At 32.9% G+C, this 13138-nt stretch overlaps 3 protein-coding genes across 4 annotated transcripts; 1 reads left to right on the top strand and 2 right to left on the bottom strand.

The window, feature by feature from the left end:
• The first annotated feature begins 2897 nt into the window (after window positions 1-2897).
• Window positions 2898-5153, top strand: LOC7469206 (glycolipid transfer protein 3). Of its 2 annotated transcripts, none has more exons than XM_024600907.2 (6): window positions 2898-3301; window positions 3416-3471; window positions 3719-3849; window positions 4396-4531; window positions 4664-4807; window positions 4908-5153. In XM_024600907.2, exons 1-6 carry the CDS (start codon window positions 3130-3132, stop codon window positions 4941-4943), a joined length of 675 nt encoding a protein of 224 aa, XP_024456675.1. In that variant the 5' UTR covers window positions 2898-3129; the 3' UTR covers window positions 4944-5153. The 2 variants fall into 2 exon arrangements, with proteins under 2 accessions (XP_024456675.1, XP_024456676.1); XM_024600908.2 differs by having other exon boundaries at window positions 2899-3294.
• A 199-nt stretch (window positions 5154-5352) lies between these two features.
• On the bottom strand, window positions 5353-8426 carry LOC18099617 (endoglucanase 9). The gene is made up of 3 exons (XM_052452716.1): window positions 6792-8426; window positions 6573-6705; window positions 5353-6438 (listed from the first exon to the last, which is right to left on the bottom strand). The coding sequence occupies exons 1-3, from the start codon at window positions 7200-7202 to the stop codon at window positions 6185-6187; spliced, it is 798 nt and encodes a 265-aa protein (XP_052308676.1). The 5' UTR covers window positions 7203-8426; the 3' UTR covers window positions 5353-6184.
• Window positions 7341-8186, bottom strand: LOC127905365 (endoglucanase 12-like). The gene is made up of 2 exons (XM_052453222.1): window positions 7766-8186; window positions 7341-7666 (listed from the first exon to the last, which is right to left on the bottom strand). The coding sequence occupies exons 1-2, from the start codon at window positions 8184-8186 to the stop codon at window positions 7341-7343; spliced, it is 747 nt and encodes a 248-aa protein (XP_052309182.1).
• Window positions 8427-13138: the final 4712 nt, after the last annotated feature.

The raw sequence follows: 13138 nt of genomic DNA, 5'->3' as shown, positions 1-13138 counted from the left end.
TTGTAATTTTAGTGTGAAATAATTTTTTTTTTATTTGAGTGCATCATTGAAACTATAGTTATCAAACCCCTGATTTGAGAGTTGATCCGGTCAAGAAGTTGGGTTCCAGGTTACACGGGTTTGACCTGGAATATTTTAATAAAAAAATATTTGAAATTTTATTATTTCATATGAAAAAATTAAGAAACAATTTATATGAATATAAGCTATACATATTGTAAATAATTAAGTTTAAAATATTATTTCAAAAAAAAATTATTCCACATTAAAAAGATATATGTTATCCTTTTAATTTAAAGTATTTAAACTAAAAAGATTTGTTATCCCACATTAAAAACACATAACTTTTTTCTTGTGAATATAGAATATATATACTAAAAGGTTTAAATTAATCTCACATTGAAAAAATAACTTTTTTTCTTGTGAATATAGAGAATATATAGTAAAGGGTTTCAAATTTCATATTGAAAAAATAAAACATTCTTCTAATATTTATATAGTGAACTTTGAAAATGGTTAATAATCAACTAAAAAATATTAAAAAAAAAGGTCCCTGGTTAGGAAAAAAAACACATTTGAAAAAAAAAACAGGTATCTACCGAGTTTTGTCAGGTCGTCCGGGTCACGGGTCAACCTAGCGGGTCGACCAAGTTTGACTATTTTTTTGCTCTTGCTGGTCTTTTACCTTACCCAGACTATTCTAGCCACCAGATCGACCTGTCGAGCCGATCAAAGTTTAATCACTATGCTAGAAACTGTTAAACGATTATGCAATTGATCGTACTACCATGTATCAAAAAATGGGTTTCACTTAAAATTATTAAGAAAAAAATAAAATAAAAACATAAAAATTATGGAATAATCAATCAAAAAGTTAGTGTATTATATGTTAACTTGAAAAGTCTTGGGAATGTTGTTAAACCTTGCTGAAAGAAAGTGATATCATTTTTTAGTTTTTTATTATTATCACAAAACCAAATAAATGATGAAAAATGTATTCAGATAAAAATATTATATCATAGAATTTCTTTTTTGTAATTATATCTTTTTATAGACACTTTTATTTTTATATATTCTGTCAGCATGATCCCTCCAGTAATTTTTTCATCAAGCTCATTGTATATTCCATTATCATTAAGAGTGTAGTTCCTCCATGTTCAATTAATTTAGAACTTGTGTCCTAATAATAAATGTTTTTTTTTTTAATTTTTGTTCATGTAAATGATACGTGGTCTAAACTTATAGATAATAACACTTTTAATAATAGAAGAATTGCATTTTTAACAATCTTGTTATGGCATACAAGGATGAACTTAGCATGAAAACTAGCAAACTAATGACATTTGTTTGTTTGCTAGAAAATAGTTTTTTTTTAAAAAGTGAATTCCAGGAAAGTATTTTCCGATGTTTGGTAGTGTAATGGAAAATAAGTTGGAAAACATCTTCCAGTGTTTGGTTATGTCATGGAAAATGAGCTAGAAAATAACTTATTAATATTTTATTTTTCTCAAATTTATTAAAATAACGAGGAACAAATCTTACAAATTAAAAAGTTGAATGAGAATAAAATTAAAAAATATATAATTTCATAAATTATCTCAAATAAAATAAATAATAATCAAAATAATAGAGATCAAATCTAAAAAAAAAATTGAAAGATGAAGAAATTAAAATAATAATAATTAACATTTCATAAATTATTTCAAATAAAATAAGTAAAAATCAAAAGAATGAGGACCAAATTTGATAGATAAAAAACTTCAATTAAAAAATAATAAGGAAAAATCAAATAACAATTATAAAAATAAGGACTAAAATTAATATAAAAATTAAATTCTAAGGGATGAAATCGAAAAACAAATATTCAAAACAAAATATATATAGCAATCAAAAGTTTGAGGACCAAATTTGATATAATCAGCAAATAATTGATATTTTTAAATTTTTCACAACTTCCGGAAAGTGTTTTCCGTTCAAAACAAAATGAAAATACTTTCCTGGAAATCAATCTAAATTTTTCTTTGACTGGAACGTGTTTTCCGTTGACCGGAAAGTGTTTTCCGTTGACCAACTTTTCTAATGGCAAACAAATACAGGAAAGTTTGGAAAGTGGTTTTCCGAAAACCACTTTCTGGAAAACAAACACACCATGAGTAAATACTAAAAGTAGATGAAATATTACATTAACCGATATAAGCAAGATTATTGACATGTACAGTAAAGGTTTAGTGGATATGGTGCCCCAATGCTCATAACATCACTCACCAAAATTGAATTTTTTTTTTATTATTCAATAGTATAAGGTGTTTGAGAGTATGAAAGAGATTATTTTTCAAGGTATTTTTTGTTTAGAAATGCATTAAAATAATAATTTTTATTTTAAAAAATTATTTATAACATCATTATATCAAAACAATTTGAAAATACCAAAAATATTTAATTTAAAATAAAAAATAAATTTCTACAAAAATATTTTTAAAACATAAAAAAACAGATTATAAATCGCAAATTGCAAACACGGCCAGGACTTTGTTGAAAATCTGTTTAACTTCTGTAGATGAAAACCAGTCAGTCCTGCTCCTGCTGCCCTTGCAACATGGCAAGATTCTGATATTCCCTGACTGGTGATGAAGGGAAAATTATCCTTTGTTCTGATGCAATCATGCAAAGGACCCACCTCTGTATACTTTGTTAAAAAAAAGAAAATCAGTACACTGATTTCAGAACTCTGACGAATGATATGGTAGGACGGACGGTTGGGATTGAATGTATAAACACAAGATTATATTAATATGAAAATAGTAAATAGGATAAGCAGATAGATAACACCAAGGTCAAATACAATGTCACCATCAACATCTTATAGTAGAATAAATGAATCTATGTATAAAAATTATCTGAAGCACCATAAAAAATACTTTGAGTTCAGGCAGAACAAGTTACCACTGCTATATAGCTCTCAACGTCTCAAGCAAGCTACAATACATTGGTCTTTCAGAATATCATTGACAAGCAACCGCCATTGAGACCAAACTCTAAAACAAAACCTTCCATTTCTCTGTTATATTGGAGAAACCCTTTTGTTGCCTAGACCCAGTAGTGAAAGAAGAGGCAAGAATCATCTTGAAGATGAAAAGGACGAGAGAAATGGAGAAAGGATCAGAGATACAGTCTGCAATTGAAGAACTGTCGATGCTGATCGAACTCAAGCCCACAGGTGACAATCTTGATAGGACTACTACTGTTCATATACCCACAAGGCCCTTTTTAAACGTCTGCAACCTTGTTATTCAGGTTCTTGGTAATTAGTTTCTTTTCTTTTCTCCTTCTAATTCTATCTCTAGTTAATTGTTCATTCAAGACCTGCAATCACCTTGACTTGCTCTCTGTTGTTCTGTTTTTGTCTTTTATGAAGATAAGATAGGCCCAACAATGGCAGTTTTGAGACAAGATATCAATCAGAATATTCAGGTAAGTAAAGAATAGTGAAGCACTGCTCAAGCGTGTTTCTTCATTTGCAATAATTACCCTCCATATGCCTTGACTTTCTATCATTTCAACAAACTCGCTCTTCTGGGCTTCATTTTTTAACCAGACCCAGGTTATTCCTGTCCATGTCCAACATTTGTCATTTTTCTTGCTGAATGCTTGTAGAGCAATGGCTTTCTATTCTTTCTATTTATCTTATACATATATTCCTCTCATGTTTCTTTCGTAGAGATTGGAGATGCTATGTAATTCTGATCCTTCAATATACTCCAATTTGGTCGCGATTTTAAAGAAAGAGGCCGATGAAGGCAATGCAAGAAAGGGTGCCAGCTGCAGTAAAGCCTTTGTGTGGCTTGCCAGGTATAAACACTTGTCAGTTGTAAAGTAATGCAAATCTAATCTCTGCAGCCCCATCCACGTGGTTTGTTTTATACATATATCAGAGCCACACCGGCATCAACATAGTTATGGTACTTGTTTAATCAACAATTACAGCTTGCAACTTAGTGCGTTGTGCCTGTGACATTGATATCAACGAGTTTAACTTGGCGATTCTGTGCATTATACCCAGTCTTTAGCTAACTTAATGGCCAACAAATCGAAATCATGCAACCTTTTTAATTGCGGGTTTTTTACAATGTCAATTTGTCTCTTTCTGCAAAAGGCGGACACATGCTGCTATGCTTTCTCGTTTCATAACTTTAGACCATCCAAAACTGAAAACTACTCAACACAACTTGGTCCTAACCTACCATAAACTGGACTGACGCACTTGATTCCATCCATGCTTTACCATTTGTTTTGAGGTATAAATTATTTAAACCTGATAGTCTCATCACCAGCTTATGATTGCATCAGATGCTGAGTAATGATTTGGATAAAAATGAAACTCGTTTTCCTATCCAGATCCTTGGATTTTACGGGTGCTTTGTTACAAAGATTAGTGGCGGATCCTGGTCAGAAAATGGAGCAACTCGTGGAGGAATCTTACAGCATCACTTTAAAGCCTTGGCATGGTTGGATTTCAACAGCTGCTTATAAAGTAATTGTATAAGCCTTATTACTTCCATTGATTATTTCACAGAACTTAAACATTGCTTCTAAAACATATGGGATGTATGTCTGATATTAACTGCTTAAAACCAATCTTGAATTGACAAATAGTGTTTTGCAGGTTTCTCTTAAATTACTGCCTGATAATAAAACGTTCATTAATCTGCTCATGCCGAAAGATGAAACCTACGACAACCTAAATGAGCATGTGCAAACATTCATCTCATTACTTGTACCTTTTCTAGAAGAGATCCACTCTATTCTGGTAGGCCTCCAAATGAACGTTTTCTGACTTTTCTATACAGTGTTTCTCTTATTTATCTGGATACTTGGAACTTCTCTTTTCCTTTTTACCGATTTTTCAGATACTATATGGATTGGATAGGCTGAAGTCTACTTAGGGTGAAGACGCACAAAGATGGGAAAAAAAACTCACAAAGAAAGCATAGCAAATGTACAGAGTTTTGTCTTTTACATAACCTCAAGTTCTCTACTTAGTTTCTTTCGTGTAACTATGAATTTTGTAAATAACTGGACAAGTTATATGGAAACTATGCTGTAACACTAACTTACTGTAATGTCCACATATGGCCGCAAAGGCTTCTTGTTTAGATTTCTCCTACTTGGTCATAGTAGGAACGGGTCTTTTGAATGAACATCAGGCAGTGTTCTTAATCCCAAAAGTTGTAGCCATAACAATCTCGAAAAAAGTTGCTCTGGCCTCTTCCTCCTCTGCCACTCTCATTAGTGCTTCAGCGGTTTGTATCAGAGCTTGGGCTGAGCTTCTAGCAACATTCTAAGAAAAAATGCCTCCAACCAAAGGTATCTTTGTATGAGAGCTAGTGAATTTTTTCTTTGGTTCGTCATTCTACCTTACCATAGAACAAGCAAGGAACTTCCTATCCTACGCAACAAACTGATAATTGGCAGAAGTGCTGTAAACCCATAAGAAACAGAAAATTTTTTGGAAGAAAATTCCTTGATGCACCACCCATGGTACGAAATGCAGGCTAATTCAACACGTTGGAACGTTGAACGGAAAAATTTACATCACCTTCCTTCCTCTTATTACTTGGACAAGTACGGTTACAAGTATGGTAGGCGAAGACAACTGAGATTTATCCTCAAGTGCATTTCTTCAAACTCTCATCTTATTCAAGTAACTATCAGCTATCATGACTTTTCCTTTTATCTTCCTCGTTGCCTTCATTCTTCTATGAAAGTTAGTGACCAATTGTGATGCTTTCAAGTACCTGGTGGAACTAATTGAAGGTTTTTAAAGATACCAGTCAGGTCAATTCCCAGATTAGTGCCATTTGAATCAGAAGACTTGTATGGTGGATCATGAAGCGCTATAAGTGCTGCAACTAGACCTGCATTACTCGCTATGGTTGGCTCGGTGAACCATGGCTTGTCCCTGTCATCCAAAAAATTGTCAAACTTGTCTGGCCCTGCAACCATGGCTCCATAAAGAATATTTGGATTTGGATCCGTAGAGTATAACCATCTATCTCCCTCTGGACAAGAGTAATGCTGATCATCCCAAGGGATTGATGCAGCCCTGTGATGGACATGGGTTGGATATTTGTTTCCAAAGCCAACCATGTAGCTCATCTTCATTGGATTATCTCCTAGTATGTAATTAACCTGAGAAAATAAGGATCAGTGAGAATTTGAAAGGCCTGATTTTACAAAATTCAACACTGGCACTATAAATGCTTGCCTGAGAGATGGAGAATTCTCGCAACATCTCCACAGAGTAAAACTTACTGCTGCAACTTACACCTGATCTACGTAGAAGTTCAAGGTAGTCACTGTATAATTTTCCGAGGAAAGATGCTGTCGCAGCAAACTGGAGTGGTTCACCATGATCTGGCCTCAGGAGTATCAACCCACCTATATCAAGAAAAGGTTTGGGATATCATGAACTATGAGATGGCTAGGTTGCTATGCATTTGTGCTATGCATTTGCACATCTATCCACCGAAAAGCACATATATTTTAGAAACTGTGTTTGATCATGACTTCACCTGGTGTTCTGCTGTAGATTTCGCGAGAAAGATAAGAACAAATGAGCAGATCAATCTTATTCGAAGAAGATCCTAAACCAACTTCGTAGGGATAGCCAAGGTCATGAAAGTATCGAAGTCTTGTCAGCAAGACCTGCCAACATTACATGAAAGTTATTATAGCAACAAAAAGTGAAGTACACAAGTAGCACACCTCATGGAAAGTCTGATCAAAATTACCGCATTAGCAGTAAGCTTGTTGTTCCAATAGAAAACACCTAGCTCTGACGCTGTTTCTTCTCCCTCTGCTGCACTAAAATTACTAGTAGCATATCCAAGATAAGAAGTATTTCCAGTAGCAAAGAACAACCAAGTTCCTCCCCATATCAATTCATCTTGGTAACCAGATGAATCATAATACATTCTTGCCTCTCCTCCACAATCTTCAACCGCAGTGTAAGTGCCTTGATGGTGACCCGTGTCATTCTTCGTCGCAACCTCAAATAACTTCTCTGCTGACTGGATTAGTTTTATCGAGTAACCAGTGTCATCTTTGAAAACTATTGATGCTGCCGATAATGCTGCCATAATTTCTCCTGCTAGATCTGAAGCTGTTTCATTGCAAACTGAAACAGGTCTCGTATAGTTCATGTCTTCTGGTCTTTGCCAGCAGGTTACATCATTATAACCGTTTGTATGATTACTTCCAACCTAAAATCAGGAAAAAAAGAGAGATTATTTACTTGGTTTTTCATTCGAGACTGGGAACATGGATCATGTTCCAAAGTTTTATAGAATGCCTGCCTGAGAATATATTATTATGGGAGCTGTAGTTGAATTTGGAGGATCAAAGATTTTTAGCAAGTAATCACTGCCCCATCTGATAATGTCCTTGACATGATCAAGCTCACCTATGCTGTCATATTTATCATGATATTCAATGACAGTCCAGCTCAAGAGGGTAATGGTATAGGCTGTGGGGAAACTGAACTTTATATTTTTTCCGGAATCATAAAAGCCGCCCTTGAGGTCTGCAGGTGGATTACTCGTATTCCCATCTTGCAACCCTGAACTTCCTCGAAATTTGACAGGACTATTGCTTGGATAATTCCCAGCTGAAAAAATAATCTCTTCACTGAATTATACAAGTAATAATATCATACAATCACTTGCAGAAAATAGTTTAGTCTGACAAAAAAGAAACAAAATATTACACTTTTGAGCATCGAAGAACATCAAAGCTTGGTTTAATGCGAGCGTGATATTCTTTGATTTTCCATGGTGCTTGTGCTTATGAGGCAGAAATTGCACTAGTAGAACAATTGCTAGGACAACAAAAACTATGAGGATGGAGACATAAACAAAGCGCTTGAAGTATTTCTTATCTGTTATAACAAGTTCGTAGTCGAAGGATTTAGAGTATCGAGAAGGAAGTGAATCATAGGTAGTGTTTGATTGCGGAGCAAGATGAAAATCAAGTTCAATTGAGTTCCATTGGCTTGCTGAAGGTAGAAGCCTGCCTGCCTCTGAAATTGTATGAACAAACCTCACAGGTTGATGATCTATATCAGATGCATAGTTACGATCTTCGTGCGACGCAGAGGTATGAGTAGGCGAGCCTATAGAATTAATCATACTCGGGTTAGTTGATGTAGATGTCGGTTTCAAAAAGTGTTTCGGAGGACGGAGGAGAGCAAGGAAGCTAAAATGGTTAAGCTCAGCCTAGAAAAACATTTCCAAAGCATAAATATGGCAGGCCTCCAAGAGATACGCATAAATATGATTGATGTCTGTTTTTCCAAGTCCTTGTCCTGTCCTGGCTATTTCATTAATGCTAACCCTTAATTTAAATGCATGTAAATAAACTGTTTAACTAGTAAGCTTCCCTTTTTAATTGCTCAAACAGTATATAAATAAATGAATTTTCTTAACAAATAGACATAGGCTGAACCATTTTCTGGCCTGTGAACATGGTACACTATTTCCTTGCTTCCAATTAGAGGACACCATGGTTTTCTTGTGATGAACTTTCCCTACATCCATACATTTTAGGTGAATTAACAACAAGTGCCTATCATCTGCAGAAGTTAAATTCACAGCAATATCCTGCTGTAAGCAGAAACACTAAGAGGTGGTAAGAAGTGTTGGGTAATTGTACTGGAAGTCCATGAGCTGGTTACTCACTTTATTAGAAGCTGAAAAGAATAATAATAACAATAATAATAAAGGGTTCCAAAGAAAGAATTGATTGACTAAAGTCGGTACGCAGGTCGCAGGATTAGAAACACCGAAGGAGTGCCTGTTTAGCGGCTATTCCAAAGCATGGCTTGTCTCTACTGCTAGCTCTAGTAACAGACAGCGACAGAGAAACCCTCTTCCAACTCCGAAGCATGCCGTCCTATCATAGTCGGGAAAAAAAATGCCTATAAGAAACAATAAGAGGAATCACTCTGAATGCAATCACAAAAGTTGTCATATTATAAATTTTAAGTGCTGGTATCCGCTTTGAGGATCTATATAGTAACAGTAGCTATTCAAAGTATAAAATTAAATACGCTAAAATTTCAAAGAGATTGAATTTCTAAGCTTGCATTTAGATTTTGACTAGCCAGACCAGCCGTGCTTTGCTGCAGGTGTATTAAAAAAACCTTTAACGCAAAAAAAAAAAAAGTTTAGACATTGTGAAAATATTTTCTAGCATAAAAAAATTAATTGGGAACTAAAAATTTAAAATGTATATTTAATAAAAATAAATTAAGAATTATATGTTCTAATAAATATTATAAAAAATTATTAATACTAATTAAAGATTAAGATGTCAAATTGAAATATAGATGCAAATTAAAATATTTGATCTTGTATAACAGAGAATCTTTCAATTTTTTTATTTAATTATATGACAATAAATGTTTTTAAGAGAAAAATAATAATTTAAATTCCATCAAAATAATTAATTTGCCAGTATAATTTTTTTTATTATTATTGTTTATTGTTATTTTTTTACAAAAAAAAATATATAACATTTTTGTTCTATGTTTTTTATTTAATAAAAATAAAACTTCATAAGAAAAAATATAAAAAATGGACAATCTAAAATAAGGATAAAAAACATTGTACATCCCTAATAGAAAAACATTGTACCATTATCGACTCTTCTAAATAGCATCTCTAAGGGGAGATGCTCTTGGAGAGAGAGAAAAAACTTTGTAAATATACGGTGCATTATACCTTGATACATAGGTTTTTCATAATATAGTTAGTTTTTTTATAATAATTATAATTTTAAGAAGAATATTCCAGCCCCTCTTAACTACTGGGCTTTTGACTTTTAAATGGGTTTTAGTTAAGTAATCAATCAAAAATATATTCATGAAATAGGCTTTTCCAAACAAAAAAATTGTTTTATGATTTGATTTCTCCTTTACCATCTTTCTAAACAAAATAAGCAAATAAACTGTTCAAAATATGAATTTTAGAGGGTGTTAGGGATAATAATAGAGATTGCTTCTATTTTTTTTTCAGAAATGTATTGAAATGGTAAATTTTTATTTTTTAATATTTATTTTTAACATTAACATATCAAAACAATTAAAAAAAATTAAAAAAAAAATAAAAATTAATAAAACAATGGTGAACCGTGCGCCAAACATTCCCTTAGTTTAATCATGTCGTTACACAATTTAAAAAATTTCAAGCTCGAGAACTCTCTAAAATCTAGGGTTGGATTTCCTCTATATTAAAAACTAATGAGTTAACTCTTTGATTAAGATTTTTATAAATAAAAATCATCTTAAATAAAATGAGTTTGGCGAACATATCAAACCCAAAGAACTTGGGCTTGATAGTCAGTCAAGCTCAAGGTAACATTGGTCTTGCGAGCATGTCAGACCCAAAGTACTTAGGCTTAGCAATCAACCAAGCTCAAGGTAACGTGGGTGTAGTAAATATGTCAGATCCAAAGAATTTGAACATTACTAAATTCTAAGGCTATATGTCTAATCGTGAACGATCCTCTATAATAAAAGTATTGAAGACATGATAAATTGTCATGCTTATATTCATAGGTATATACAAGGCCTCTTAAGGGATCTGTCATACTTATTAATTATCTCGTTAATTATATGTAAGAGATATTTGTCTCCCATTAATATTGTCAAAGCAGAAGACTTTCCAGTCTTTTCCTTCTCTGAAAATGACCTCAACCATCCAGGTAAAAGTTTTTTCTCTCTCTCCAAGAGCATCTCCGCTTAGAGATGATAAATTGCCATGCTAGTGTCCGTATATGATTACATTATCTAGAAGAATGCAAACAAAATGATCTAGTAGAGGGTCTCCAACCTCAGGGGTCATCGAGCTATTCGAATAAGCGTACACGCCCTAATGACGCTCGAGGATGAAGTGGTTTTTCTAGGCGTTCATCTGGACAACGTAAGAAAAAGGTTGTCCATCTATCACGCCATCCTACTTCAGAGACATCAAGTTCTCTAGAGCCTAATAGGTGTAAGAGTGGCAAACATTTGCAAAAAAAAAATTCATTTATGAGGACACTCCTTATTAGATCAAAGATTCTCATTTATCCACACATGTGTTGAACACCCGCATGCTCAGAGATTACATTATCACCAAAATGACCCTGGATAATTATGATAAGCTTACAGATTCCAAAAAATATGTACAAAATATATGCAACAGTCTAGAGCTAGTCATTTAGGACAATCATGTCATGTGCAAGATCCTCCCTAAAACCTTTAAAGGTTTGGTAAGAGCGTGGTACAACAAACTGAAACCAGGTTTAGTCACCAGCTTTAATGACCTTTGTGTCAAGCTAGTGGCATATTTTAGTACAAGTATTCCAGCCAAAAAAATTTCAACTAAAAGATTCAACGAGGAAATGCTTAAAGTTGAAGACTTAATCGAACCAGTAGCTTCAAAATCCCTTATCAATGGGGTAAGGGAAAAAAACATTATGGAGGGAGTTGTACTATCTACCAGATAGAATATTACTGAAGGTGAAGCAAACCATGAAGAGCCATATTCGAGTAAAGAAGGCAAGTATGTTATGTTATGGTCCTTTTTATTTTACCAAGGACAAATAACCAGAAAAGTCCCCCAAACGAGGTCGCTCGCACAAGCAAGACCTCTCTCCTAGAAGAGATAACAATCCCAAGAGGACTCAGAAGAAATCGTTTAAGGTACGTCTGGGTTATCCTAAAGCACACGCTTCTCCATTGAACTCCCTCTCACTGAAGTCCTTATCGCCATCCAATGCAAATAGTTTGTCAGATATGTTTGTGTTTGAATTATATAACTCCCAAGCATGTAATGTGCTAATTATAATAAAACATTCATGTAGCTAAAATGACAACTTCATTCAATAAGTCTACTCTATTCCAATCACCCAAAATTGCAGAGCACATATTTTTCACACTAGATTTTGAAAATTTCAAATCTATTCTGGTTTACTTATCTTCCCATATACTTAATATTAGGATCGGCAAACTCTTTTCATGATTTTCCTAGCAAATCACAAGTAGAGCTATTGCAATATAAATATTACCTATATACTTAAAACATTTAGGATTTTTTATGATGCTTCACATATTCATATGAATATGAATAGTGAAGCGCCTGTATTTTTTCTCATTTTTAAACTTTTCTTTCTTTCAATTGAATCTTTATATGGTCTAATTAAATGAAATTAGGTGTGAAATTGTTGTAAATGTACCAAATTAAAAGACTAAAATATAAAACATAGAAAAAAGATATAGTCAATCTCAAATTCGCTATAAATTTTATTTTGATCCAAAAGTTCATTTTATTTATTTTTCAGTTTATAGGTTGGAAAGAGGAGAGAGAAACTCACTCAAAACCAACAATGAGAGAGAAAGTTGTCGATTAGGCCATTTTTCTGTGAAGAAACTTGTTGTTCTTGGTTTCAATGAGTTCTATTTGATGAATGGATTCGATTGTGTTTGTTTTGATTCGAGTGTGTTTGGTATTGCGGTAGCTGTTGTGGTTGTAGTTTCAAAACAGTTGTTTTATAAAAAGTACTTTTAGTTGAGGTTGGTTTGAAAAAATATATGTTTGATTAAAACTGTGGTTGAAATTGAGGTTGAACAAAAAGTAGTTTAATGTGTTTGGTTAAGAATGCTTTTGAAATTGAGGTTATAAAATAATTTAAAAAATATATATATTAATATTTATGGTTTTTAATTTAAATATTGTAGATTTAACTATTGTTATTACATTATGAAATAAATCATACTTTATATAAAAAAAATTATTGTTCCATTAAACTATCTACAATTTCATTACATACAAAATTCATCCGACAAGAACTACAGTTTTCATGATTTTTTGAGCGTGCAATAAAATTAGGTAAAATATTATCAGGAATAAAATAGAAATCACAATACGAGTAAATTTAATTCACCTTAAACTAATTTTTTTAAAAAAAAAATTATTGTTCACATTCACGTGAACAGTGCGAGTGAAATCAATTAACTGCACTGGTTTTTCAAAGAAAAAAAAAACTGTTCACTTTAATGAACAGTGCGACAGTGGAGGCATGCTGCATTGTTCACTGA

The sequence above is a fragment of the Populus trichocarpa genome, chromosome 5 (genome assembly GCF_000002775.5).
Source record: "Populus trichocarpa isolate Nisqually-1 chromosome 5, P.trichocarpa_v4.1, whole genome shotgun sequence".
NCBI lineage: Eukaryota > Viridiplantae > Streptophyta > Magnoliopsida > Malpighiales > Salicaceae > Populus > Populus trichocarpa.
Note: the sequence above shows the minus strand (reverse complement) of the source record. Positions and strands in the feature narration are given on the sequence as shown.

What these genes read in the sequence shown, in the direction of transcription:
- LOC7469206 (XM_024600907.2), top strand. Translation starts at nt 3,130, where the DNA reads ATGAAAAGGACGAGAGAAATGGAGAAAGGATCAGAGATACAGTCTGCA. An exon ending in GCCTTTGTGTGGCTTGCCAG is followed by an intron (nt 3,850 to 4,395) that starts GTATAAACACTT and finishes TTTCCTATCCAG; the next exon opens with ATCCTTGGATTTTACGGGTG. An exon ending in TTTCAACAGCTGCTTATAAA is followed by an intron (nt 4,532 to 4,663) that starts GTAATTGTATAA and finishes AGTGTTTTGCAG; the next exon opens with GTTTCTCTTAAATTACTGCC.
- LOC18099617 (XM_052452716.1), bottom strand. Translation starts at nt 7,202, where the DNA reads ATGAACTATACGAGACCTGTTTCAGTTTGCAATGAAACAGCTTCAGAT. An exon ending in ACAAGCTTACTGCTAATGCG is followed by an intron (nt 6,706 to 6,791) that starts GTAATTTTGATC and finishes TAATGTTGGCAG; the next exon opens with GTCTTGCTGACAAGACTTCG. An exon ending in AATCTACAGCAGAACACCAG is followed by an intron (nt 6,439 to 6,572) that starts GTGAAGTCATGA and finishes TTCTTGATATAG; the next exon opens with GTGGGTTGATACTCCTGAGG.
- LOC127905365 (XM_052453222.1), bottom strand. Translation starts at nt 8,186, where the DNA reads ATGATTAATTCTATAGGCTCGCCTACTCATACCTCTGCGTCGCACGAA. An exon ending in GTTCTTCGATGCTCAAAAGT is followed by an intron (nt 7,667 to 7,765) that starts GTAATATTTTGT and finishes TTATTTTTTCAG; the next exon opens with CTGGGAATTATCCAAGCAAT.